The 24957-nt window shown below is 41.9% G+C and overlaps 1 protein-coding gene across 1 annotated transcript in view; it reads right to left on the bottom strand.

The window, feature by feature from the left end:
- FLT3 (fms related receptor tyrosine kinase 3) overlaps nt 1-24460 on the bottom strand; it is a 46935-nt gene extending 22475 nt beyond the window's left edge. Inside the window, exons 1-10 of the mRNA XM_074816734.1 lie at nt 24308-24460; nt 13041-13149; nt 11663-11848; nt 10935-11059; nt 9098-9300; nt 8196-8311; nt 5924-6041; nt 3539-3675; nt 2787-2926; nt 2552-2705 (exon numbers count right to left, since the gene is read on the bottom strand). Of these exons, the coding sequence (XP_074672835.1) occupies nt 2552-2705; nt 2787-2926; nt 3539-3675; nt 5924-6041; nt 8196-8311; nt 9098-9300; nt 10935-11059; nt 11663-11848; nt 13041-13149; nt 24308-24460 (1441 nt within the window). The remainder of the gene's footprint in view (nt 1-2551; nt 2706-2786; nt 2927-3538; nt 3676-5923; nt 6042-8195; nt 8312-9097; nt 9301-10934; nt 11060-11662; nt 11849-13040; nt 13150-24307) is intronic.
- Between the last annotated feature and the right edge of the window lie 497 nt (nt 24461-24957).

Below are 24957 nucleotides of genomic sequence, written 5' to 3'. Positions count from 1 at the left end.
ATCAATGTAGTTATGTTAGCCAGGCTCCCCAGGCAATACAGTATGTGCCAACCAAATCAGTTTTCTCTTGGTTAAGTTACATCACGACCATTACAAGTGTAACTATAGGTGCTGACTCGTGCACAGTGATGGTTTAAAGGTAGGACACTGATCATTTCAGAAACTGCTACCCTATGTCATGGACAACTGAGTGAAATCTGTATCTATGTCCCTGCTGAAGTTGAACTTGGGATGATAGCACAAATTCACACCAACACGGGTTGTCATTAATACATTAAGCTAAAGGCTGGGGTGGATCAGAAGCATGGTTGTTAGCTAGGTATGACAACATCCCCCCACTTTAACTAACCATGTAAGTAAACAAACAGATTTTTTCATCAGCAAAACCAATAAGCCCTCAGAAGATTTGCTGGCATAAGGGGTATTAAGGAGGATACAGACAATCATTGCAGCTTGGCATACCCCGGTCAAAAAATACCCTTTTCAGAAATACAGCCTACCAGAGAGAGTGACTCAAATATCCCCTGTTACTGTGACACACACTCACACCTGATAGTTTATGGATCCAAGAAGCCACTATTTCTGAACTGGGCACCAGTACTGAGAAAGAAGAGGATCTTGCCCTACCTCTACACTACCCACTCACTCCTACTTTCTTGTTTGCTAAGAAGATGTGTGTAGAAAAAAATGCCCAGGTATTGTACTCAGTTACTGTAAACGATGAGAGAACTTCCTGCTCAATGGTAGGCAGAAGCTGAAAAGAGGATATTGAACTGGGAAAGTAATTTCTGAAGAGACTAGGGTAAGTATTCTCACTTCCTACTGTTTCTAGCTTAGGTGTTGTAAACTCTGAGAGAAACTACATCTAAGGTCAAATGTATGGTGGGTGCTTTGGAAAGCCTTGTTCTCAGCACTACAGACTGCAGCTCCAGGCACACCAGTCAGAAAATTAATGCCAGTGCTTACTCCAGCAGCATGATCCTAACTACAGCTTTCCTCTTTATGCCTTATTTCCAGATTTATGACTATTTGTATATTATTTCCATCTGAGAAACAAGGTTTGCAGTTGAGGCTGTTCTGGACTAACTTCAACACTATTTGCTTTTAAATCAACATGTTGCTTAAGTAGAATGAGGTTTCCTTTGGTATGCTTTTGATTTTTAAAATTTTCAGGCCTAGTGTAGCTTGGTGTTAGGAGGATGGTTCCCTTCAGCACCTGGAATGCAGAATACATGCAGAACAACCACAATGCTGGAGTAGTTGTCTCTTTAGTTTCAGGTTTTCCTTCAGATCTATCACAGCTGCAGCAGCACTTCTGCATGGCAGTTTGCCAGCTCTGTCGAGTCTTGCTGTTCATCATCTCTCTGGGCTTACATTCTCCATTAACACAAAAGCTTTTATTTCTTTTCTGCTACCAGTTCCACAGGTTTTGGAGCTAAAATTCCTCCCCAGATTTACTTTCCCATAAAAAATTTGGCAAACTCAAATGGCCACTTGTCAGTCACTCCCTTGCCATAAGAGGAAACAGTCATTTCTCATTTGTTCTGGGTTTTGAGTGGGAGAGCCCACCACTAAGAACCTTCCAACTGATTCTTTTCTGTCGGACCCAGGTCAGGCCTGGTACAGATTTTGTATCTGCTTTTTTCTGTACAAGAGCAACAAGCACCTGAAGGGACCATACAAAACAACAGAGCAGAGGCCATGAGAACCCCTGCCTTACCTCCCCACCTCTGAAGGTGCAGCAAAGGTGGGGTGAAGGTTCCATATGTGAGTGAAAGGGAGATGCAGTGGGAGCAAGTGGTGAGGAGGAGACAGACCATGGCTACAGCTTTTCAAAACCCATAATGGCGTCAGAGCAGGACATTTCTGTCTCACATTAGTTGAAACCAGTCACTGGTCATTCCAGACTCTGGCCAGACTAATACACAGAGCATTAACAGATGAACACACAGGGCAGATCATGCATTTTATATTCTTGGACAGCTCCAGAAATGGTGTTTTCTGCAGTGCTTTACCTCTAGCTATTTGTATCTGCTCTGCAGCTGCCTACATCTGAGTTGGTGGCACAGAGAAGGGATACAAAACTACACTACTCCCCGCTGCTCAGAAAGCCCAAGGCATAGTCCCCTGGGGACCCTATAGCTCTGTGTCACCACAAAAAGCCACTCTGGCTTTGTGTCACACTGCTGAGACTGACCTACAATAACATAAGATGAATCCCAGGCTGTGTTTCTAGAGATACCATTGAAACAATCATGAAGACTAGATCTCTAAACAGTGCCATTTCATTTCACCTCTAAAAGCACTGTCTTTTAATGGGAATTATTTGAAAAGCAATATAAAGAAAAGGTTGATTATCTCCAGGTACCAGAATGAATCATTTCAGATTAATCTCTTGGCTCTCGTGGACTGCCGGTAAGTGCAAACACTTTTCCCTTAGAAAAGGAACTACAAACATACGCTGCATACCTGCAAGCAAAGAACTGCCACATGGAAAACAAAGAAAAACAACCAAATGACGGACAAAATTAACACCAGGGGTTGGAATTACCTAAAACTGTAACCAAAGCAGTTTGATTCGGATGAACGGTAGAAGAACAGGTATAATGTCCACTATCACTCCTTCCTGCCGCTGAAGTAAACACATACTGGATCCGAACCGCCGAGAGATCTGTTTGATAGTCTAATCCTTCAAACTGGCGATCCTAGTTTTCAACAGAGATTCCCATTTAATCAGTTGTTAGTGCCCAATATTATTTGCTTTAAAATATGCCCTGTCTTCTTACCTGCTCAACTTCTTTGTTTTCAAAAGATAATTTTATTCTGAATTTATAATTATGGTGAACAGCTCTGCATCTGATCATCAATGGTTCCCCGACTTTAAGAAGTAATTCAGGTAAAGGTGCTGCTTGTTTTTCATTTAAATCTACAAAATCAGAACATAGTCACTGAAACTGTTACTTTGCCTGGAAAAATGCTCAGTTTGATCAACATTTTTTCTGCTAATGCTGTATAGACATCCATTATTACATTGTAATGATACTTAGAATTTGGGAAAATTACACATTAACCATGAAATTAGTAAATTTGTTGGATTTAGATGTCTCAAGCCAAATTTTCTCATCATTTACAAGATATCTATAGGACACAGTTCAGCATAGAGCTTAGCTCAGGTCAGGTTTATTTAAAAAACCAGACAAACAAAACTGAATTTATATATTAATTTATAATTATTTATAAATGTACATATTTGAGAACACTTTGAAGATAATTACCATGCAACACAGTCCTAAAAGCATGAAGAAAAAGTTAATAGATGTTTAGCAAATGTAGAAGGGCAAGTCATTTTTTACAGAGATGACAAATAGCTATTAGAATTAGGTTTTAAACATGCGACAGAGCAATCATATTCAGTTAGATTTGTTTCAGTGTTTACAAGCAAGTAGCTTAGCCCAGAAAGTGTACTCAGATGAGCAGTGCAACTAACTTCAGTGTCAGGATCCATCTCGCATGTAAGTAAACCTTAGAGGGAAGTTACCTATTGTAAAGAGGCTGGTGCATTCTCTGCCCAGGTCATTAACTGCACAGCACCATATATAAGTTTGAAATAATTCATGTTGTACCTTCTGTATGCCACCTATTTCCCCAGTTTCTTCATGTATTTTATCAGGGCAACTGCAATTACAAGCACAATTATTCATTGACTCATTTGGTTAACCTCGAGCAAATAAATCTGATAACTCTCCAAGCCATGAGAATATGTAAACAATAGTGGGAAAACTGGATCTTACATAGCCAAATAAAAAGGAACTAGGAAAGGTGAAGATAAGAAAATAAAAATGTCACAGCCTAGGCAGAAATATGAGCTTACATGACCTGAATATGCCCCAACTGACTCATAGACAGGTAATGCTGTGACTAAAATCTGGACAAGAGTGAAATCATGGAGGTTGAGCTTTCACATCACATCTCTGAATTTCTGGTGGTGGGAGCCGCTGCAAATCCAGTGGCTGTTATGAGTCCCAGATCCCAAACTGCCATGCTCTGCCATGCAGAGAAAGGCATTATTCCTGCTGTTAATAGAATCAAATTTATATATTAATAAAACGGAAAAAAAAATGTAGCTTGGAAAATTATGATCCCTTATAACATCTTCCTGACCTTTCAGGTGACTCTCCCTGGTGACTGGATAAAAAGAAACATAGCACCCATTTTTAAAAAGGGTAGAAATGAGGACCCTGGGAACTACTGACCTGTCAGCCTCCCCTCTGTGCCTGGGAAGTTCATGGAACAGATCCTCCTAGAAGCTATGCTAAGGCACATGGACGACAGGGAGGTGATTCGAGACAGCCAGCGTGGCTTCACCACGGGCAAGTCCTGCCTGACCAACCTAGAGGCCTTCTATGATGGAGTGACTACATCAGTGGACAAGGGAAGAGCTACAGATGTTGTCTATCTGGACTTCTGTAAGGCCTTTGACATGGTCCTCCACAACATCCTTCTCTCTAAATTGGAGGGATATAGATTTGATGGGTGGACTGTTTGGTGGATGAGGAATTGGTTGGATGGTTGCATCCAGAGGGGTTGTCAGCAGTCTAGACGGAGACTATACCTTCATCAATGACACAGACAGTGGTATCAAGAGCACCCTCAGCAAGTTTGTAGATGACACCAAGCTGAGTGGTGCAGTTGACACACCTGAGGGACAGGATAACATCCAGAGGGACCTGGACAAGCTTGAGAAGTGGGCCTGTGTGAACCTCATGAAGTTCAACAAGGCCAAGTGCAAGGTCCTGCACATGGACTGGGGCAACCCTTGGTATCAATACAGACTGGGGGATGAAGAGATTGAGAGCAGCCCTGCCGAGAAAGACTTGAGGATATTGGTAGATGAAAAGCTGGACATGAGCCGGCAATGTGCGCTCACAGCCCAGATGGCCAGCTGTATCCTGGGCTGCATCAAAAGAAGCGTGGCCAGCAGGTCTACGGAGGTGATTCTCCCCCTCTGCTCTCCTCTGCTGAGACCCTACCTAGAGTACCATGTCCAGCTCTGGGGCCTCCAAAATAAGAAGTACATGGACCTGCTTGAGCAAGTCCAGAGGAAGCCAAAAAGATGATCAGAGGGATGGAGCACCTCCCTTATGAGGACAGGTTGAGAGAGTTGGGGTTGTTCAGCCTGGAGAAGAGAAGGCTCTGGGGAGACCTTATTGCAGCCTTTCAGTACTTAAAGGGGGCCTATAAGAAAGTTGGGAACAAACTTTTTAGCAGGGTCTGTCACGATAGGACAAGGGCTAATGGTTTTAAACTAAAAGAGGGTAGATTCAGACTAGATATAAGGAAGAAATTTTTTACAGTGAGGGTGGTGAAACACTGGAATAAGTTGCCCAGAGAGGTGATAGGTGCCCCAGCCCTGGAAACATTCAAGGTCAGCTTGGATGGGTCTTTGAGCAACCCAATCTAGTGGAAGATGTCCCCGCTCATTGCAGGGGGGCTGGACTAGATGACCTTTAAAGGTCCCTTCCAACCTAAACTATTCTATGATCCACATTTCCAAAAAACGTGAAAAACTAGAGCGAAATGAGATACCTTTGATTTGCTCTTGTGACATCAAAATAATAGAATCTGGAATAGATTTTTTCAAGCCAAGAGCTGAAAGTTTCCACAAGAGCACAACAGCCAACATTTCTAAGAAAAATGTGTTGCAGCACTCCAAAAGTGGATCATGCAGACACAGGTTTTCAACCAGCACGTGGGTGTGCAACCCGGCAGAGCTTGGCTCCAAAAATTCTGACCCAAAGCTCTTCTTCAGTTACCTCCCCAGCTCAACAGGCACACTAAGCAGTACAAAGCCTTCCCGTTCTTTTTCAGAAGATGGTAAACTTTCAGTCTAGACACTCAACATGCATATAAACATACATCATACCTCTTTTCAGGTGTTTTGCAAAATATCCACTCCACAGAGGGCTGGGGGTAGCTCTCAGATATGCACTCAATGGCATCCGATTTTTCTCTTTTCCTGAAATAGGGTTTGCCTGGTTTCTCTGTCAAAAATCATGCAAATGTTTAAGAATGCTGAAAAAAAAGTGGAATGGTGTTTTGCTCATTTCATAGTACGTGAAGTTACAGAGCTGTAATTTGTTTCAGGAGGTTTCAACACCAAGGGAATAGAAAATGATTCTGCCCTAGGGGTATTGTGGGTTGGTCTCAGGAGCTTTTCAGCCTTGATTGCTAAACGCACAGCTTCCCCCTAGCAAAGGCCTGCCTCTGTACACCAGAGGATAATCCTGAGACTGATACTGAAAGGTGCTAATTTGCTGTGGTTGCTATTCATTTCAGAGGGCAGGAGCACAGATACCTTTTTAAATCACTTTCCAAGCCTGTGGCCTTTGGTGGAGTATCTGTTGAGACTACAAAGTCTCTACACATAATGGGATTGTTGCATACTACTCAGTAAGATCAGATATGGGATGGAAAAACAACGGGTGATAATGACTTCTGATAACCATCAGACTTCTCTATCCTATTTTGTAACTGAGGGGGAAAAGGTTCCTAGACAACTCCCAGTCCCCTGAACCTGTCAGGCACAGACTTGGACTAAACACAGAAATTTGATGTATTAAAACTGCTAAAGATTTGACTCAAAATGAAAAGCACTGAGTCTGGTTTTAGGTCATTTTACAATGAAATTACAGCTTCCACACAGAAAAGCGACATTTTCTTTAGAGTCATACTTCCACTGCCTGCAAGGTGACATGCTAAGGTGAAACTAATACTTTTGGCTTTTTAATTTCTTTCTTCATTTATCTCTTATAAGCTGGGCATAGAAGGCTTTTTTTCACCTATGGAGATCACATCTCGGATGAAGGATTCACATCTAGCCTGGAGGACTTTATGAGAGATGTAATTATGATATTAGATTCAGAGGAGCAAAGAGAATGCAATCCAAGCAATTGATATGTAAAAGATCTTAATCGAGATGGCTTCAAACTACTCTTGCTTGCACATGTAATAACATTTTTTACCTCTAAAGTCTAATTGATATCGTAGGTAAGATTTCATTAAAGATTTAATACCCTGTCCCCTCAATGAAGCTCGTTATAATTGAGACATGTAATAGGCCTTCAAATAAAAGGAGAGACTGGAGGTAACACTTCTGACACCAGAGAGAGAAAAAAAGCCAAACAGAAGAAATACTTACAAAAAAAAAATAAAGAGGGAATAAAAAATGTTGGTTAGTCACAGTTTATTAAAAACAAGGCAAGTAATGATGCTTGTTGTTAAATCTGTCTCTAGAATGGTTTGCCAGTCTTTTAGATGTTTGGATTGATGTTTTTTTCTTTTCTTTGAAATTTCTTTTATATTTTTAAATTTTAACTTTAAATTTGGCCCTTTCTAGACAAAATAATATAGTATTTGTCTTCTGTTAAAAAAAATCATGTCAACATGGGTCTTTTTTTTTTAAGATGTTCTTGGACACCCCTACTTAGAAACAGAAGCTTGAACTTCATTGCAGCAGTTGCTTCTGCATCAGAGATGTCTCTTGTGTGATCCTTGAGAAAATTAAATTAAATCTGCTCCCACTGTGGGCCTTTCAAAAAGTCACACCTCGCACATGCTGTCATGAGCATTTAACAGCGGTTAAAATCTCAGCTTGTTGGGCACCCTTGTGCTGAGCAGCTGCAGTACTGATGTGTTTTACTCTAAAACCCAATAAACAAGTAAAGGCTGGCATTGAGAAAAGGGAGAGTGGGACAAAGCATGACTTCAGAGTGCCAAAGACCCAAAAATAAAAGGGATGTCCCGATCTGGTCCAGATAACAGCCCAGCTGGCAACACTGAGAATAAACAGGTTAAGATGCAAGCAAACAAATCTAGCCTGTGAGCTTTGAGAGCACATAAAAGCCACCCTCGATTTACCCCTTTTGGCACAGAGGGGAATCTCTCATAGGGGAGAAGAGAGCTGCTATGCATTTACATCTTTATTTGTTCATTTGCATGGTTTATTGACTAGCGAAAGCTGACTCTCATGCAGCCTGTGGTTTTGACTTCAGCCTCAAAGACAGCTCCAAGTCCTATGCAAATCTAGCAAGATGCTTGAAATGCAGCACATGAGAGCTTCAATGCTTTGACTGAACTTGAGCCTCTCCCCTTGAATCTATTGATGGATTAACCCCTTTCATCTGAGATATACTTACTTCGGATGAGAACAGACACAACTACTGTGTAATTGCCGGTTTTACTTATGACTGAGAGGGTGTATTTTCCAGCTTGTGCTTCTTTTATTTGGGAAAAAGCCAAAGATGTAACATATCTATAAAACAGAAAGTAAAGCTCTATTCATTATCTAGAAGGCAATATGCATCACACACAATAAAATGTTAGCTCTTTAGCTCTTGCAAACACCTTTCAGAGATACTAGTATTCATTATTTATATAGTGCCCTTCAACCTGAAGTGTTTTCATCATGTATCTTCCTACAGAAGCAGCACATAGGAAATTAGAACCACAGGTACTACATGCTTAACGCTGAGTATCGGGACAGGTGGACTTCCTGAGCTTGGGACAGCTGGGGAGGTCCACAGGGAAATGCTTTACTTGCAGTCCTATCCTGCATGTTTTGCAGGGAGAGGCAATAATCCAGCCTTAGGTTCTAGCCCAGGTTTGGCTGTGAGAATTAGGATGCTGTTTACTCTTGTTGTTCCTGATCTGTAGTGTTACCCTAACAAGTCACATAAGTCTTCACGCCTCAGTTTCTTTGACTATGAAATCACGATTTTGCCTCACATGAGCACTGCAAAGCTCAAACTGATCAATGTCAGAAAGTCCCTGGAGATTCCCATGTATGATGCTATACAAATTAAAAGAACGAGCTTATTTGAAACTGTGCTTGGCTTTAAGATTCATATGTGTCTATGTGTCTAAATGACAACCAACAATGTGCTGCTGGGTGACAACAGTTAAGAAAGATTAGAAGATTTAAAAAGATAATGCATAACATGAAATTAATCGCAAGCACAGTCACAGAAAATATTCCATTGGCATCCTAAAAGGAATGATCTCTTAAAGGATCTTTGATCTGGTACATCCCTTGACCTACCGATTCTCTGAGTCCAATGAAGGTTTACAAGCTTTGCTCTCTTTAAAGAACCAAAAGCATGAAATGATCTCTGAAATGTTCATTATCATCCTTAATTCAAGATCTTCAAACACATTGACTTCCACATTTTTAGTTGGTTCATAGATATTCTCTGTTCCTTGAGAATTCAGATAACACCCAAGATCTTCCAGAATGTTAGAAATCTGCAATGTAAGAGGACAGATTGTTATATATTTATTAGCAATTAACTTTATTTGTTTTTTTGCATTAAAATATTTTTAAAGAATGATCTGGAAAGCTTTTCATAAATTAATAATTCCTTGTAATACTCAATTATGAATACAAATTGTGTTGAAATAACACCATCATACCTTCATTTTGGTTTTGGTTCTTGTTTGTTTTTTTTTTTTTTAAATTTATATTGTTGAACTTATTCATAAATATGTTGAATTCTACTGCATAAGAAAATGATATAGAATTCCTGGTGAATTAGTTAATTCTGTTCTCTAGACAGACATAACAGAACAGTTTTAGCCAGAAACATGATAATTTCCCTCAGTAATATAGGCTATTCTTTGCTTTCATTTTTGTTTCCTTTCATGTAGAGCCATAAGAAGACACAGAACTATAATACTACCCTTCTGTTTGCAACTTCAATGCAAAGGCAAGGCCAGAATGTTTTTTAGCATCCCACTGCTTCTCACTATATCATCTAGCTAGAATGCTTCTTGATTCCTTGGGGGCTTTACTAGGTAAGAAACGTTTGAGCTGGGCGCCTTCACACCTTTCATTTCCTCACCACTAAAGGAGAATTGCAAACAGAAAGAGAATATTCCACAGTCATTCTGAAAGCCACTGACAGATTAATGAGTCTCTAATCTTAGCTGCAGCAAAAGGTGACAAGTACATAGCTCCATATGAAGAGTAGCCCTAAATGTCTCCCTTACTTTGGTGGGTGAAATTTATCCGGTGTAAATTTATGAAAGGACAGAGTTCATTGCATTTTCTGTCCCACACTGTGCTTGGCCAGTTGGTTCTTCTCATTCCTTGCTCTTTCTTTTTCCCTTTGCTTGATCTGAGAACTATCTAGAGATAACAGCCATATTCTGCCTCATCAGATACAAGGACAGTACGGCTTTGGCTGGTATACCTTCATTTGTTATCTGAATTATTGATTTATTTGTCCAGGAATTAAAAAGATTTCGTAAGACTATCTTGAAACAAGAATCCTCAGGAAATAGTTTAAGCGCAGGTCTCAGCTGCTTCATGATTTAGTTGCATACTATCTCTTCTTGGCCTTCTGCCATTTCAAGTCAGAAGAGAAGAAAAAAAAGTCACATTTGATTCCCTATCCAGCTTTGGTGTCTCAGTCAAGGTTTAGACCAGGCAGGGATTTGTGTTCTTTGGTGGTGGGAATAGAGAGCAGCTTCCCCATCAGTCCCAGCAGCCGTGGCACACTACACTGTGGCAGGACACCAGTTCACACCGTGGCCTTGGCAATCCCCTCTTAACGGAACAGTCTTTTTTACGTTGATACATTTCCAGTAATATTGAGCAATATTCAGCGATATTCAGGCATGCTGATGTGAGACAGCATCAAAGCAGTAATTAAAAATTTTTTTTAGAGAAAACTGGTACTGAGCTATTTACAGTTTCAAAGTATGAATTGTGATATGTATTTCCCTCTAACCTTCTGTAGTCATATTTGGCCTAACCCTGGATATTTTGACTGTAACATCCCCACAGACTAAAGGTTTAGGGTGTTGTAAGCTTCTGGGAAGGTATTTCTGGAATGGACAGGAATATTTCATAAGCAACTCATTCTCTGTTATATTACCTTAGGAGATACTGATGTTTCTGGTGTTCCCGAACCTTCATCCTTCTGGCTGATAAACACACACGTGATCTCAGATGTATTTTGATTCATTGCAGAAGTGAAAGTAACTGCTGTCATAACAAGAACTGTAAAACAGAAATAGAAAACAAATGTAATCATGTCTAGATCTCTGCTCAGGGATAGTAATTTTAGTAAAAATAAAATACAACAAAACTATAGAAAGATTACATCTTTTAAAAAAAGGCAAAAGACATATGCAGATATCGTGTGCATTTGCAAACTGTATTTGTGTATTGAAGCTGAGTGGAAACACTATTTGGAAAGCCTTTCAAAAGCACAGATACATCACACTTTAGAAGTATGTCCCATAATGTTGCAGAAAATGTCTAAAGACAAAAGCCTCTATGTGTTATGGAGGCTCCTTTAGAAACCACGTTATAGAACACAGGCTCCCTCTTGCAGGTCACTTCTGTATCCGTGTCTCTGAAAGAACCCCCCAGCACCAAACCCTGCAGCTGCAGGTCAGCGTTTGCCCATTGTGAGCTGCTCCCAAACAACGGGATGATCATGCACCATCCCTCCCATCGGCACTAAGGAGGCGTCCAAGTCAGAAACACTCCCTAAGCACCCCTCACTCCTGCTCAAAGCAATAGCAAAATATAGTCCTCCAACTTGCAATGGCAAAATATAGTCCTTCAACTTGCCTCTAGAGCCCACACTCGGCTCACCCAAGGACTCAAGATCTAGCCTTCCCTTTTCCTTCTCTCCAGGACAGGTTGCATTTGATTTGACACACTGAACGCTCTCCTGAGCCTTCCTGGCATGGATTTGTGCACCCAGCAGCTTGCAAATGAGGTCCAGGTTAGATGCTTCTTCCCTTGAGCTGCCATTCACAGCCTTGTGCTCTTCCCCATCTGGGAAGAAAACAAGGCAGCAATTCTCACTATTTTGATGAAAGCAGATGCAAAAAGTGGAGGGCAAGGAAGAGTAAGCCCATGGCTTTCTCCTGCCTTCTCCTTCCTCCATACCTCCCTGTCTCTGTCATGACCCAGGAGCCTATAAAGCCAGGACAGCTCACTTGCCAACTCCCAGCCCTGGCAGGAGTAGCAAATGTCATTTCTCCTTGCGTGTAAGGAGCAGTGGGAAAGCTTCTGGTGCCTCAAAGGCATCATCTCTCCGGAATGCTTCATATGAGCCTTTCTGCAGGGACTGCATCTTGAAAAGTTACCTTTTAGCCTTAAGGGAGCTATATAATAATCCTGTCCCCACTGTTGCACATAAACAAGAAAAACAGAAGTAAGACTGCACAACTGGCTTGGGGAAATGTGTCTGATTTCCATTAAATCCCTAAAGCCAGCCCTTTACACTACAAATAAGCACTGAATCATAAAATAATATCTCTCTCTTGGTGACCTGGAAAATTTTTGCCCTCAGGTCTTGGTTTTTTGCTTTTCTTTTTTTTTCCCCTCAGGTCCTGAGATGGTTGGACATAAAGCAAGGTGCAGAGTTGAAGGAGGAAAAAAGGTAAATATATTGGGAAGAGCTTGAAGGATGAAAGTAGTGAGACTGTTTTGGCAGGTGATGGAAAGAGCAAAACTCGAAGAAGGAAGAAATAAGTAAGAGTTGCTGCCATCTCCTCTGACATTTGCGCCTCCTGGAGCTGCCTGAGCTCTAAGCTGGCAACACTTTGACAACCACTTCTCAGGTCTCTTGGCAAATGTGGATTAAGACTGAGTCCTTCTCATTCAGGCACCTAGCATACACTTCATTTTGGGTGCCACCTTTCCACAGTATACACAGGCAATGGTCTGCTTTTGCAGACCTCTGAGGAAGAATTTGCCCATCTGTCTGTGATTCCTAAGAAATGTGAACAGGACTTCTTTGTGGAGACATGTTTCTCCCTCCATTGGCTATAAAGATAATGCTGGCATTCTTGAGACAGTGAGTGCCAGAGGGTAGCTGAAAGGCAGGTATGCATTATGTATCTACATCAAGTATGCTGAATTCCTCACCATCGATGCAACCCAGGTTTCCAGTCCTCTCACTAGCCTTTCATCAAGTCATTCTCTGCTCAGCTTTCTCCACTTCTGTTTGCTTTTTGTTTACCTTTCACCCTTTCAAACCATAGACCATCTGACTGGCTCACAGACAGAGGCTTAGCTGATGGAAACCCACCTACATCCACTGATTTCCAAGACACACCAGCTGAAACCACCTGAAAATATGACCACAAAAAATCAACTCATTTGGCCTGTTGAGCATTCCATTGCTTCAGCCTTCTGATCTGCAAATAGTTTTATCCCTGGCATTACTCCAGTTTGCTCACGTTGTCTTGTTAGCAGGATGCTTAGCACTACAGTAGGAAAGGGAAAGATGTATTTAAACACAGGGAAAAGATTTGCAGCTAAAAGTTGGGCAGAAGCAGACAGATGTAGCAACCAGACTGTGAGCAAGACATGCAAAAAACGTGTCTGATGAACTGGAACTGCATCTGTAAAGGACAGTATGTGGGAGTCTATGCTGGAAGAGGGAGTAGTGAGCACCCTGAGACCCTCATGTATAAGAGAAAATGGGACTCCTTGTCCTGGCAACTGCTATAGCTTGTCACTGCTGTACTCTGCCTTTATTTGTGTGAAATCCAGGAAGGTTTTTAGGGTAAGGAAGGATATTTTGAAGCCAAGATGATTCCAGCTGCTGTACAATGAGAAAAAATGAGTAATGTGACAGTCAGAAGTATTTACATAACAGACAGTGGCCTAAACTTGTGTAGCTCTAAGACAAATATGTTAGATATTGACAAAATAGAAAATGAGAGCATGAATGAGCTTTTAAGAAGAAGTAGAATCAAGAAAAGAAATATTTGGAAAATGGTAATGCTCTGATTCACTGTCTTGATCTTTCAGCTTCTAGCTGGCCTGCTCAAAGGCTGCTGTTATGGTTATCAGTCATCCTCTCAAAAGCCCAAAGTAAGAACTGCAGAGACTGAAAGCACTGGGTAAGGAATATCAAATATGTAGTGTGCATAATGATCTTGTGTATTGCCAGACTGTAGTGAAGCTGGAATGGAAATAAATTGCTGTCTCTGAACAATGATTGTTTATTCGTGCTTTCCATCTTCATTATCTTTTTATAGGTTATACAAAAATAAATGCAGTAGGAGAAAACTTGTTCTCACTGGAGTCAGACAAACCTCTAGTTGCCATAAATTGAGTCAAGATTTCATCAAGATGTGTAGGCACATACATGGGGAAATGCCTGTACAAGTCAAAAAGTGGGCTTACATGTTACAGTGCTGAGAAGAAAGGCCTGAATCTACTGTAGCGATATCAAAACAAGAAGCTATGTTTAAGCTAGTTCAGCTATCAGATGGTTCACCTAATGGAACTGCTTACAAAATTTTATTTTCAAATGGGTAATGACTAAAATAGCCTTTGGAAAATTGGGAAAGCCACTCCAAAATATGTTGAAAGTCTGAGTTTATCAGAAAGAGACTAGCTGAGGAACTGAAGCACTGTGAAGGATGAAGAGAGAACCTTTCTCTTTGTACCAAGGGATGCATCTTGTGTTTGTGTTCAGCTAGGGGTGCTTAGCATTTTACACCACAGTCAGGACTTTCCCAGACATTGAACAATCTTTCACTCCACTTTACAGCCCAGGAGACTTACATAAAGCAAACTGTGTTTTGCTACTTATTTGGCTTCTGACTGTTTTCTCTGGGTGAGACACTCTGGATCAACTTTCCAAAATTTTCATCCTGATCAGGGAAGGTAGAAAGACCCTTTTTCCAGGAAAGCTGTAGTTCTGCCACAGTCATGTGCTGCCAGAAACAAATCTGTAAAAGTGGTGACATGGGTGAGCCTAATAAGCATGCATTAACTCTTAAAAATCCCACACCTTTGCATGTGGCTGCCTTTTTCTCAAATCACGCCCAAAGTGGTGGATGCTGAAGTTAGAATTTTACTTAATATAAATATGATAAAAATCAGAGGGAGGCAGGATAGGTAAAAAGAACTGATCTTAAATTAATTCCTACCTTTTACCCGTATCTTCTTTCTCTCCCATCAAACAACTTTTCTCCTCACCTTTCAGCACACCTTCCTTCCTTGATGTCTTTATCCTTTCAACTTAAATAACTCCCAGCTTCTAAAAAAATGCAACCTGTGAGTTCATTCTTACACGGTGATGGGGCCAGAGGTGTTGCTCCATGTTGCAGAATAATAACCATCTTAATACAAGGTTTAACAAGCAAGGTGGGTGACAAGATGCTTCTGTTGCAGCTCATGCTAACTGTGACTAGTTGTAATACTGGATGGGGTACATCTAGGTCAGGACCAGTCATTTATCTAGTCTTACCAGTTAATTACAGCAAACATTACATGAACTGATTTAATTATGCAGTCATGTTCAAACATGATTGAGATTTGAGACTGAAAAAAAAAGCCTATAGAGTGTGGTAGCTCTTCAGGAGGGTTTAGTGGAAGGGAACCAAGAATCTCTAGACTTGAATCACTGAGCAGGAAAGCAGTGAGAGAGGGGAGTAGGGGAGACCACGCAGTTTCATGAAGTGCTTAATTAGGCTCTGCGTACTGAGTCAAAAACTAATAATGAGAAACAACACGGATATTATACAGATTCCTGGAACGCTACCGTCACCTGCCAGTCTTGTTTGCCACTGCCTGCAGCCCTGGATTGTTTTTCATCCGGATCCGCCCCCCCCTCCTATTTTTACCACCTGAAGCCGTTCAGCCTACGCCACACCCCCCTGTTTCTTCCCGGGGCTCTTCTGCCCGGGAGCCGAGTCCCGCTGCAGAGGGACCGCGAGCACCAACGCACCGGCGGGGCGGCGGCCGCCGCCAGGGGGCGCTGCCGCCCGCGGCGCCCTCCCGCCAGCGCCCCCGGCTCGGGGCAGCGCGGAGCCCACACTCGGCCCTTTGAAGCGCAGGGGTAGTTTCCCGGCCGGTAACTAACTCGACCAGTTTGGCTTCTCTTTGCTTGTGAGGGAGCTGCCCTGGGTTGGTTTGTTGTTAGGAAATGAAACGTGAAGCAAAAAATCCTTGTAAATTCTTTCATACACGGATTAAATCATTGATGATGGATAACTGGGGTTTTTTTCTTCTTTTCTTCCATGGGGTCTCCAGCAAACACTTTCTGATTTTCTATAAAATGATAGAAGGCTTAAAAAGACCGACCCTTTCTGGAAGATCCCATGGTCATCCTTGCATGGCTCAGACAGGATTCTGACTCAGTTCTATCATTTTGGGAAAAAAAAAATGTAAAAAAATGTATTTTTTGCACAAGAACAACTCATGCATATACAGTAAAAACTTCCTACTCAGCAGAACAGCTTCAAATAGGTTGTGCCCTTATTTATTATAGTGGTCTCAAAAGCATTTCTTTTGCAGAGTTATTAAACCAGAACTTGTTGTCACAGTGAATAACCATTTTTAATTCATCCAGTGCAAGTGCCAGCAAAGGGTTCTACTGCTTCATAACTTAGTCACTTTATGTCAGCTTCTGTAGTAAAACTACACTGCCTCTGCCTAAGAAGTTTGCTTCCCTAGTCTTTCCAAATTTAATCTATGTCAGAATCTGAAAGATCTTTCAACATATGAGAAAGAAAGAAGAAGTCAGCTCAGTCTGCCTCAGGAACATCACTGCCAGGACCCACCTGCTCCAACATAGTTTACCAGAAGCAGCACAGAAGACTCTGTCCACAAATTAATTTTCTATATTTTTAGTTTTCCTCGTTTTTCCCTCAACCCTCCATTTTCAGATCCCACATGAAAACAGTTGCAAGAAATTTACTCTTTCACATTTTTTTTTTAAATATATCTAATGACTTGGCCACTGTTTCCAAGAATTTGTGCTCTGTCTTGTTATATTCTAACATATTTTTTGGTACAGATTTCAGCAAACTTCATCTTTTGGATAAAATTATGTCTTTCGATGCTAATACCTTTCTTCTTAGCAGAGGACAGTCAGCAGCCCTGCCTATGGCTCATTGCAGCCAGCCTATGAATTACACAGAAATTTTAACAAAGAATAATTGAGATGGCTGTAGATTTCAAAGAAGTTATCACACTGGGGATGTATTTTACACTCCTCTGTCAGAGAACCAAACAAAACCTCCTCCAACAGAACAGGTAGCTGGGAGTCAGCAGAGCTACTCCTGGTTTTTTACTGATTACTTACAGATATGTTTGCTTCAGTGCCTTATGTAGTAAAAATAAGCTAATGATGACACAAAGTGCAGGCATATTTTTCACATGGTACTACTACATATCCACCTTTATTAACTACTTTTGCCATGTACTTTGTCACAGACTGATTCCAAATCATGCCCTGTAATTCATATTGTGATTTCAGCATTCATTTAAGCCAGGATGAATAACAAACCAGTTTGATTTATCTATATATTTCTATAATTTTTCAGACTTTCTAATCATATACCTGCCCTCCTGAGTACATGAGACTTGCTGTTCCTCTGGGAATGAATTGCTGTTAGTGAGGGACTGTGTACATTTATGAGCAGCCCAACCCCTTCAGCTGTTGCAGGCTTTTTTGCTAAATACAAACTGGCCCTAGCACCATGTTGCTCATTAATTTATAGATTGGCTTTGAAATCACTTTTCTGAGTTCTTAGTCTATGCCAGTAACTCATGATTTTTATCTTAAAAAAAAAAAAATTATCTCCTTAGCACGAAGCAAATGCTGAAGGCTGAAGCAATCAAGACATTTAGCTCTGTTTATCTCTCTGTCCTGCCTCTTCTGGTTTTTGTTTACCTGGGTTTGGCTGAGGAAGGACTGCAGGGCTATATTCAAACCCTTATTTGCCTTTCATTTCACTAAGATAACTTTCCATCTACCTTCCCTGTGAGACTGAGATAAAAGCACTGCTCAAACAGCTGAACTGTTGTTTTGCTTGTTATTATTCATTTTGTCAGCTTTGCATGGGACTAGCTGAATGAATGACAGCCCTTCCACAGGTCCGCCAGACTGTGATCCCATGGTGACTTCTCTGCTCAGGCTGGTGCTCACAGGGAGCTCACTGAAATCCCTGCTGCTCTACCCACAGTTCAGGACATCCCAGACACTTGTGATCCAGTTTACAAAGAATAAGCGGGACTGCTGAGGACACCCTTTTTGGGAAGTGGTTTCAAAGTGGCTGAAAAGGCAGTGAACCTCAGCTACCATGGCAACCTCCCTTTCTGAGGAAGAGCCTACATTGTGGCTGGTTCTTCTTCTGCTTCTTACCCACATCTTCTGTCCTCTCAAGGGAGCTGCTTCTTGGCTCCCACAACACCCAGACCTTTGCAACCCACTAAGTATGGTGAACAGTGGTATCCTGGGCCACATTAGGAGGTGTTTTGCTGGCAGGTAGAAGTCCTTCCTCTCTACTCAGCATTAGCAACAACAAACCTGGAGTCCCGTGTCCAGCTGTGGGCTCCTCAGTGTAAGAGAGACATGGACATACTGGCGAAAGTCCAGCAAAAGGACACAAAGATGATGACTGGAGCATCTCTTCTATGAGGAAAGGATGAGAGAGGTGGGACTGTTCAGCCTGCAGAACAGAAGGCTCAGGGAGATCTTATCAACGTGTATAAATATCTGAACGGAGGGTGCAAAGAGGATGGAGCCAGGCTCTTTTCAGTGGTCCCCACTGGCAGGACCAGAGGCAATGGGCACAAAATTTTTCACCATGTGGGTGACGGAGCACTGGCACAGGTTGCCCAGAAAGGTGGTGGTCTCCACCCTCAGAGCTATTCAGAAGCTACCTGGACAGGGTCCTGGGCAGCTGGCTCTAGGTGGCCCTGCTTGAGCAGGGATGTTGGACCAGATGACCTCCAGAAGTCTCTTCCCACCTCATGCTTTCTGTGATTCTGCGAACAAAGGGACAGTTCTATGGGCAAAGAGGTGCTGGTGTGATGCCACCACAGAGGTCCCCCACAAATCAGAAAGTGGCATTGGACTGTCCTTATTCTTGACTGTTCTCTAGAGGGTGTTTGCTCATGGGAATGGCATGTTTGTGCCATTAAAAAGCTGGATAGACAACCCTGAAGCAAAGCAAACAGATACATCTCATCTAATGACATAAGTAAGTTTGCTTTAACTCCTTTTTTTAATTTTTTTTAAAACTGCTCTGTGTTTAAGTACTCTAGTCTCATTATCTGACACAGTCTAGAACTTCTATTGACATTAGTGGAATTACTAACTTCTTGCAAGCAAGGGCTATTTTATTTAAGTACTCAAAGGTAAAGTATGAGATTCCTGGCACATTATCAACAGGAGAAAAGGATCTGCCTGAAAGAGAAATGAAAACAGAAGACGGCAGATAATAAAATGATACTACTTGTCACACTAATATTGTAAAACTTCCCTTTTAAATGAAAACAACCATTTCCACAACTGACTACAGTATACTGTCCTTCCTTTCCTGGAAGAGGGAGCAAGAAGAGAACATGGAAGGCCTGAATTGTGTATGGGGGAAGGATGGACAGAAAGAGGGAGAGTGGGAGAGAATGTTTTTTCTACAAAATATGAAAAGATAAAAATGAATCCAAGCTATCTGATAAAAATGGTAGTTGGTATTTGGTACCAAATTTGGTAAAAATGAACAAAAAAAAAATACTAGTTTTTCTTATTTGTATCATTATGAGGTTAGGGTTAAAATACAATTGCAATTCCCAAGCAGTTGTACAAATGTAAAATTCAACATATTCCTTAAAGAGCATGTTGCAACAATAAACCACTTTTCAAAGCAGCCCTCATATCTCACCCATTAGAAATCTTATCTACACAACAAAGCCTAGACTACAAAGAAAGGAGTAAATAATGTCTTACTTTTACAACAGTAACAGAGTTAGCTTTTCTGTCTGTTTATCCTGTTCAGGTTTTTTAGCAGTTTTTAAGGAAACATCTTAGAAAAATTAGGGAGCCATTCCTTCCTTTGGATGGGAAATAGGCACACATTTATCTAACTATCTGTCTAGCTTTGTTACCATCTTTCATAAAATACAGAGGAGAAAAGAAGAGTCTATTCTTCAAACACACCAGCAATTTTTAGGGTATTATCTGTGTTTGAAGGGTTACAGATTTCTTAAGGAAGCATTTTGCACCATGTTTCAGTTTAGAATACTATAGCATCTTCTTAAATGCATTTCTATTAACAGCAATAGGGTTAAGCCGTATGGGAAATAGGGTCTTCCTGCCCATCTGAGAAATGTTGCTGTTTGTTGGCTCTGGACTGATTTTTTGGTCCCATTTTCCTTTTAAAAGTGTGTGATTACTGGGATTAAACAGTCCTTGCCCTTTTCTAGTGCTACTATTAAAAAACAAAATTGCTTTTCGCCTTCATTGGTCATCCACTCCTGCTCTTTCACATTTTGGCTCTGTAAATGTTTTACTCTCCAGTTTAATTTCCACTGCTGTTTGCTGGACCTTTTCATCCCTGCCTTTCGCAGCAAACATCTCTGTGAAGATTTTCAGAAAACCTAACTCAACCTAATGAACCAAAACATCTTCTCAGCTAACAGAGCAGAACCTGAAACATGGATGAGTTTATGCCATGAAGTTTCAGGTCTTTTGAAAGCTACATTTTCAGAAACCTGTGAACAAGAGGTGCTCTGTGCTGTATTATTCTGGGGTTATTATAGGAAGGGTCTTGAAGGGGATGCTGCAGAAGGATAGGATGCCCTCAGCTCTGCTTCACTGACAAACCTGCCTCTGCTGAGCAGTCACAGCAGCATGTACCCACTCACCGCTGGACAGAGATGTGGAGGTGGCCCTGGCAGTCAGACTGTGCTCTGGGCATCTTCCAGCTTCTCAGTAGCTTGAAATATGGGTAACCTGAGGAATTTTCTGGAGAAAAGGGGGGAAAAGCAAATGGTGCCAAACCTCAAAAGAAACAAAACACCCATACTTTTAAGTTGCGTTTACTTCCATTGGAAAATAACCCTTTACCAGCACAATCCTTTCCCCTTCAGGAATCTTTACTTCAGAAGTGATACCTTATCTTCTGATCCATGAAATACATGGTGATGGATGACCATGAAAGTATGTTCTGCTGAGAATGACGATTTCCCTGAGTAAGCAGACCATGTACTGGCCTTATCCTGCATTCACAGCCGGCCTGCACCCAGGTTTTTGCATGTTTTGGGAAAGAGCCTGAGGTCAGGATCAAACCTGATTCCCCCTGGGGTGCTCATTGATTTCACCTTCCTGCCCGTGGCAGGGCTTGGTGCCTGAACTTGCTCTGGAATGTTTGTCAGCTGGTTTGTCGGAGAGGAATTGGTGTATTGCTGGGAGATGGACAGATCCTGCAGGTGGCTGTGTCCCAAGCATTTCTGGTGTTCTCCTTAAAAAGAAGTGTGCTGGTCCATCTCATATTTTCCCGGTCTCCACCACAGGAATGTAATAGACACCTGTGTGTTCTGGGAGGGGTTTTTCAACAGTATTGTCCTATAGTTTTTGTGCAATCAGACACACCATAATTTAATCCAGAGCTCATTAGGGCCTGAGTTTGCAGTCCTTACTCATCTAAAATTTCCTCTCATTTGCCAGCCATAGGGAGATCTCAGTCAGCATCTCACAGATTCATTTCTCTCAGGTGCCCTGAAACTGCGGGTAACCTCGTGAACAGCTCTTAGTAGGAAAGGGAGCAACAAAAACAAAGGGAGCAAGAGCAGTTGTTAATGGAAAACTTCCCCTGATGAGAAAGGTCACTGAAAGTCTCTGTTCATCACAAAATTCTCCATTTTGTGAAACATGAAACCACTACATACAAGGGTATGTAGTGATAAGACAAGGGGTAATGGCTTTAAACTGAAAGAGGGTAGATTTACATTAGATATAAGGAAGAAATTATTCACTATGAGGATAGTGAGGCACTGGAACAGGTTGCCCAGAGAAGTTGTGGCTGCCCCCTCCCTGGAAGTGTTCAAGGCCAGGTTGGACAGGGCTTTGAGCAACCTGGTCTAGTGGAAGGTGTCCCTGGCCATGGCAGGGGGGTTGGAACTAGATGATCTTGAAGGTCCCTTCCAACCCAAACCATTCTATGATTCTGTGATTCTATGATTCTACGATACTGCCTCAGTTCCCAGGCCTCATCCACCCTCCCACCTCATTCACTAATGCAAGGCTAATTGTATGCTAGATAATATTCTCTTTAACCACAAGCTCTTGCTTGGGATGACCAGAAAAAGTTAAGAAGATGAGGAACTGGAATAGCACTTTTAATGTATATAGCTGTATTTACATATATATTGTGTTGTATGTATTGTTTTCTAAAGTTCTTGGGATTACATTCCTTGCTGATGGGGAGCATTTATTTCCAGCACATAACATGGGCAAGATACTTTTTCTTTCCTGCAACTTTTGCAGTTCGAGGTCTATAATTTAAAGACAGACCTGGTGTCTTAAGTCTACAGATATTCTGGAGATTCTCCTCTAGGTGTTATTATAGTTTAGTTTTCTTTTTCTTTGCTGGTTAACTGCTGCAGTTTCTGACGATTCTGGTTCATCATAATGATACCGTCTGCCACCTGCACAATTTATTACTAGGTCTTATCTCTAGACAATAGATAGATTCTTAAAGGGAACATATGCATTTTTAAGAAATTACATATAATTAATTAAATACTTAACATTTTTTACATCAAAATTGCTTTTAAAGAGTGATATGCTACAGAGAGATGTATGGAGCTAGCAGTTCTCAGGATTTCTGCTGTCAGCTATGCCTCTGATCCTTCAAACCCTATCTGGTTTGTATGTCCAAAAGCATTTGCATTTTACCCTATAACAGCTAGCCTTACAAGAAATAACACTGCCTTCCCATATACCTCACTTGACTAAATAATATCTCAACAGAAAGAACACCAGTCCTCCCGGAGGATGATCACACCTTGAGGCTCTCACACCTTTTGCTCTCTCTCTGCAGAACTGTCTCTTAGCCGCACTGAAGTCTATCCCTCACAGGGGCCTTTGGGCATCATCACGTCCCAGATGCTAATGATTTTTATTTACTTTGTTATGCAGCCTGCAAGACTAGCAAAGCTGAGTCAAGAAGAAAACGCAGAAATCCCTCTTTGACAGGGTTTGCTTAGTAGTAGTATCAGCAGTCATGCAAAGCAGGAGATCATAAAATACTCATTTTCATTTTTACTCCACCTTCTCTTCAAATAGCTCATGTAGACTTTCAACCATGAATGAATAATATCTAACTATTGCTCTTTGAAGTAAATATTATTATCCCTGTATATGGAGCTGAAAATGGACCGCAGATTGTTAAATAACTTTCCCAGGCGTACATCAGAACTGTGTCAAGCAGAAAAAAACCCACTCTTTTTGTTTCAGGTCTGGATTTTGATTGGGCAAGATCATGTTTGATAGGAGCAAGCCATTTATTTTAGAGCTAGAGAAAAATAGTTTCGGGCATTTGAGATGGAAGTAAATGTTATTTCTTTTTCTCTTAGCAGTTAAATGTTGGGATGATTTTCAGTAGAGGAAATCAAGCTTTAAAATCCAAACCTCTTCACTCTAACAAAACAAATGCACTTTCTAGATGTCAATATCATGCCTTCTTCTATTTAGATCATTAAACAACAACAACAACAACAGATTATTTACCTGGGAAGTTGCAGATAGATTGTTTAAAGTGATTGGGTCAAGCTAGCATTAACACCAGGAAACACATTTACATCAGGAAAAACAAAAAAAAAATCAGTATATTTATATAATTTTTGCCCTGAGCATGAAATGTGTCAGGTGCATGAGAACAAAAGCTGGGCTGGGCTGGGACAGATGAGGACAATGGGAGGGAGAAGAGCATCCCCAGAAGAGAGAAGAAAGGTATGACAGAAAATAAAAGATGTGGGAGAAAATGAATGGACAAGACATCAAAGGAGAAAAAAAGGAAAGATGCGAAGAGAAGAAGTGCGAGGCTGGAAAATGGAGAGGAAAGGATCTGAGGAGCTGCGCAAGATGACCTTACCTGCTAGCTGAAATGGGCTTCCAGTAGGGCGGCCGCAGGGCCAGCCCGCTGCCATGGCTGGCGATGCCCTGCAGTCCCCCAGCCCTGCGAGTGAAACCGAGCTGCGCAGGTGGTTGCCTTAAGGGTGCACGTCACTGACCACAGTGAAACCACTTCTTCAAAAGTGACGGCCTGAGGCCTGAGCCTGAAGGAAACGGGGAGAAGAGGGCCTCTCTGGGGGTCGGGGAGCGTCTTCCTTCTGTCAGAGGATGCCTCTGCCAAGCCAGGCAGCTGCCTCCACTCCAGCTGCTCAGCCCTCTCCTGGTTCTTTAGCCCTTCGCTCGCACTTCTACAAAAACATATTTTCTAGTGCAAATTTGGTGCAGCTGACTTTTTGCTGTCTCACCTCAGTTCTTATTTTCGAAGCAGTTATAGTTTCTGCTTTCACACACTGGCAGTCTGCATAATTTCTCTGAGTATCGATGACGGGAAGAGCAAGTGGCACTGCCAAGCTAGAGAGCTCAAAAAAAAAATCCAAATGAAGTTTGCGCGACGCCATGGGAATACCCTGACACATCTGTTGTCGTGGGTCGAGGGAGATTTCCTTTGCTGCGTGAGCACTTGGTCTGCTGATGACAGAGTACCTGCTGTGGTCACCTCTGAGAGACCAGGGGGCTGCCACCCAGATGGGGAGCGGGTTTGCAGTGCGGGGCTGTGTTTACTCAAGGGGGAACAGGGAACTAGCACTGTCCGCAGGAAGGTTCAAACCGAGCAACAGCTGCTCTGAAGTCGTTTTGCAGATGGCTTGTCTAGAGGATAAAAATAAAGGCTTCCAGGTTTGCCCTCAGACGCGAGCCTCTAGGGACACTGTTCGTCTGCCCTCAGCCTGTCCCGGCTCGCTGCCTCCCTCTGAGTGTAGCACTCCACGACCTGCCTCCTCATTGCCTCCTGGTCGCTGGTGTGTAAAGGGTCGAACTAGCTTGCCCATGGTTGAAGTTGCTTGCTGCAGCAAGGCCCCCGGGTTTGTATCAGGACAGGACACTGCCAAGGGGCAGG

This window comes from Strix aluco, chromosome 2 (assembly GCF_031877795.1).
Source record: "Strix aluco isolate bStrAlu1 chromosome 2, bStrAlu1.hap1, whole genome shotgun sequence".
NCBI classification, from domain to species: Eukaryota; Metazoa; Chordata; class Aves; order Strigiformes; family Strigidae; genus Strix; species Strix aluco.
Note: the sequence above shows the minus strand (reverse complement) of the source record. Positions and strands in the feature narration are given on the sequence as shown.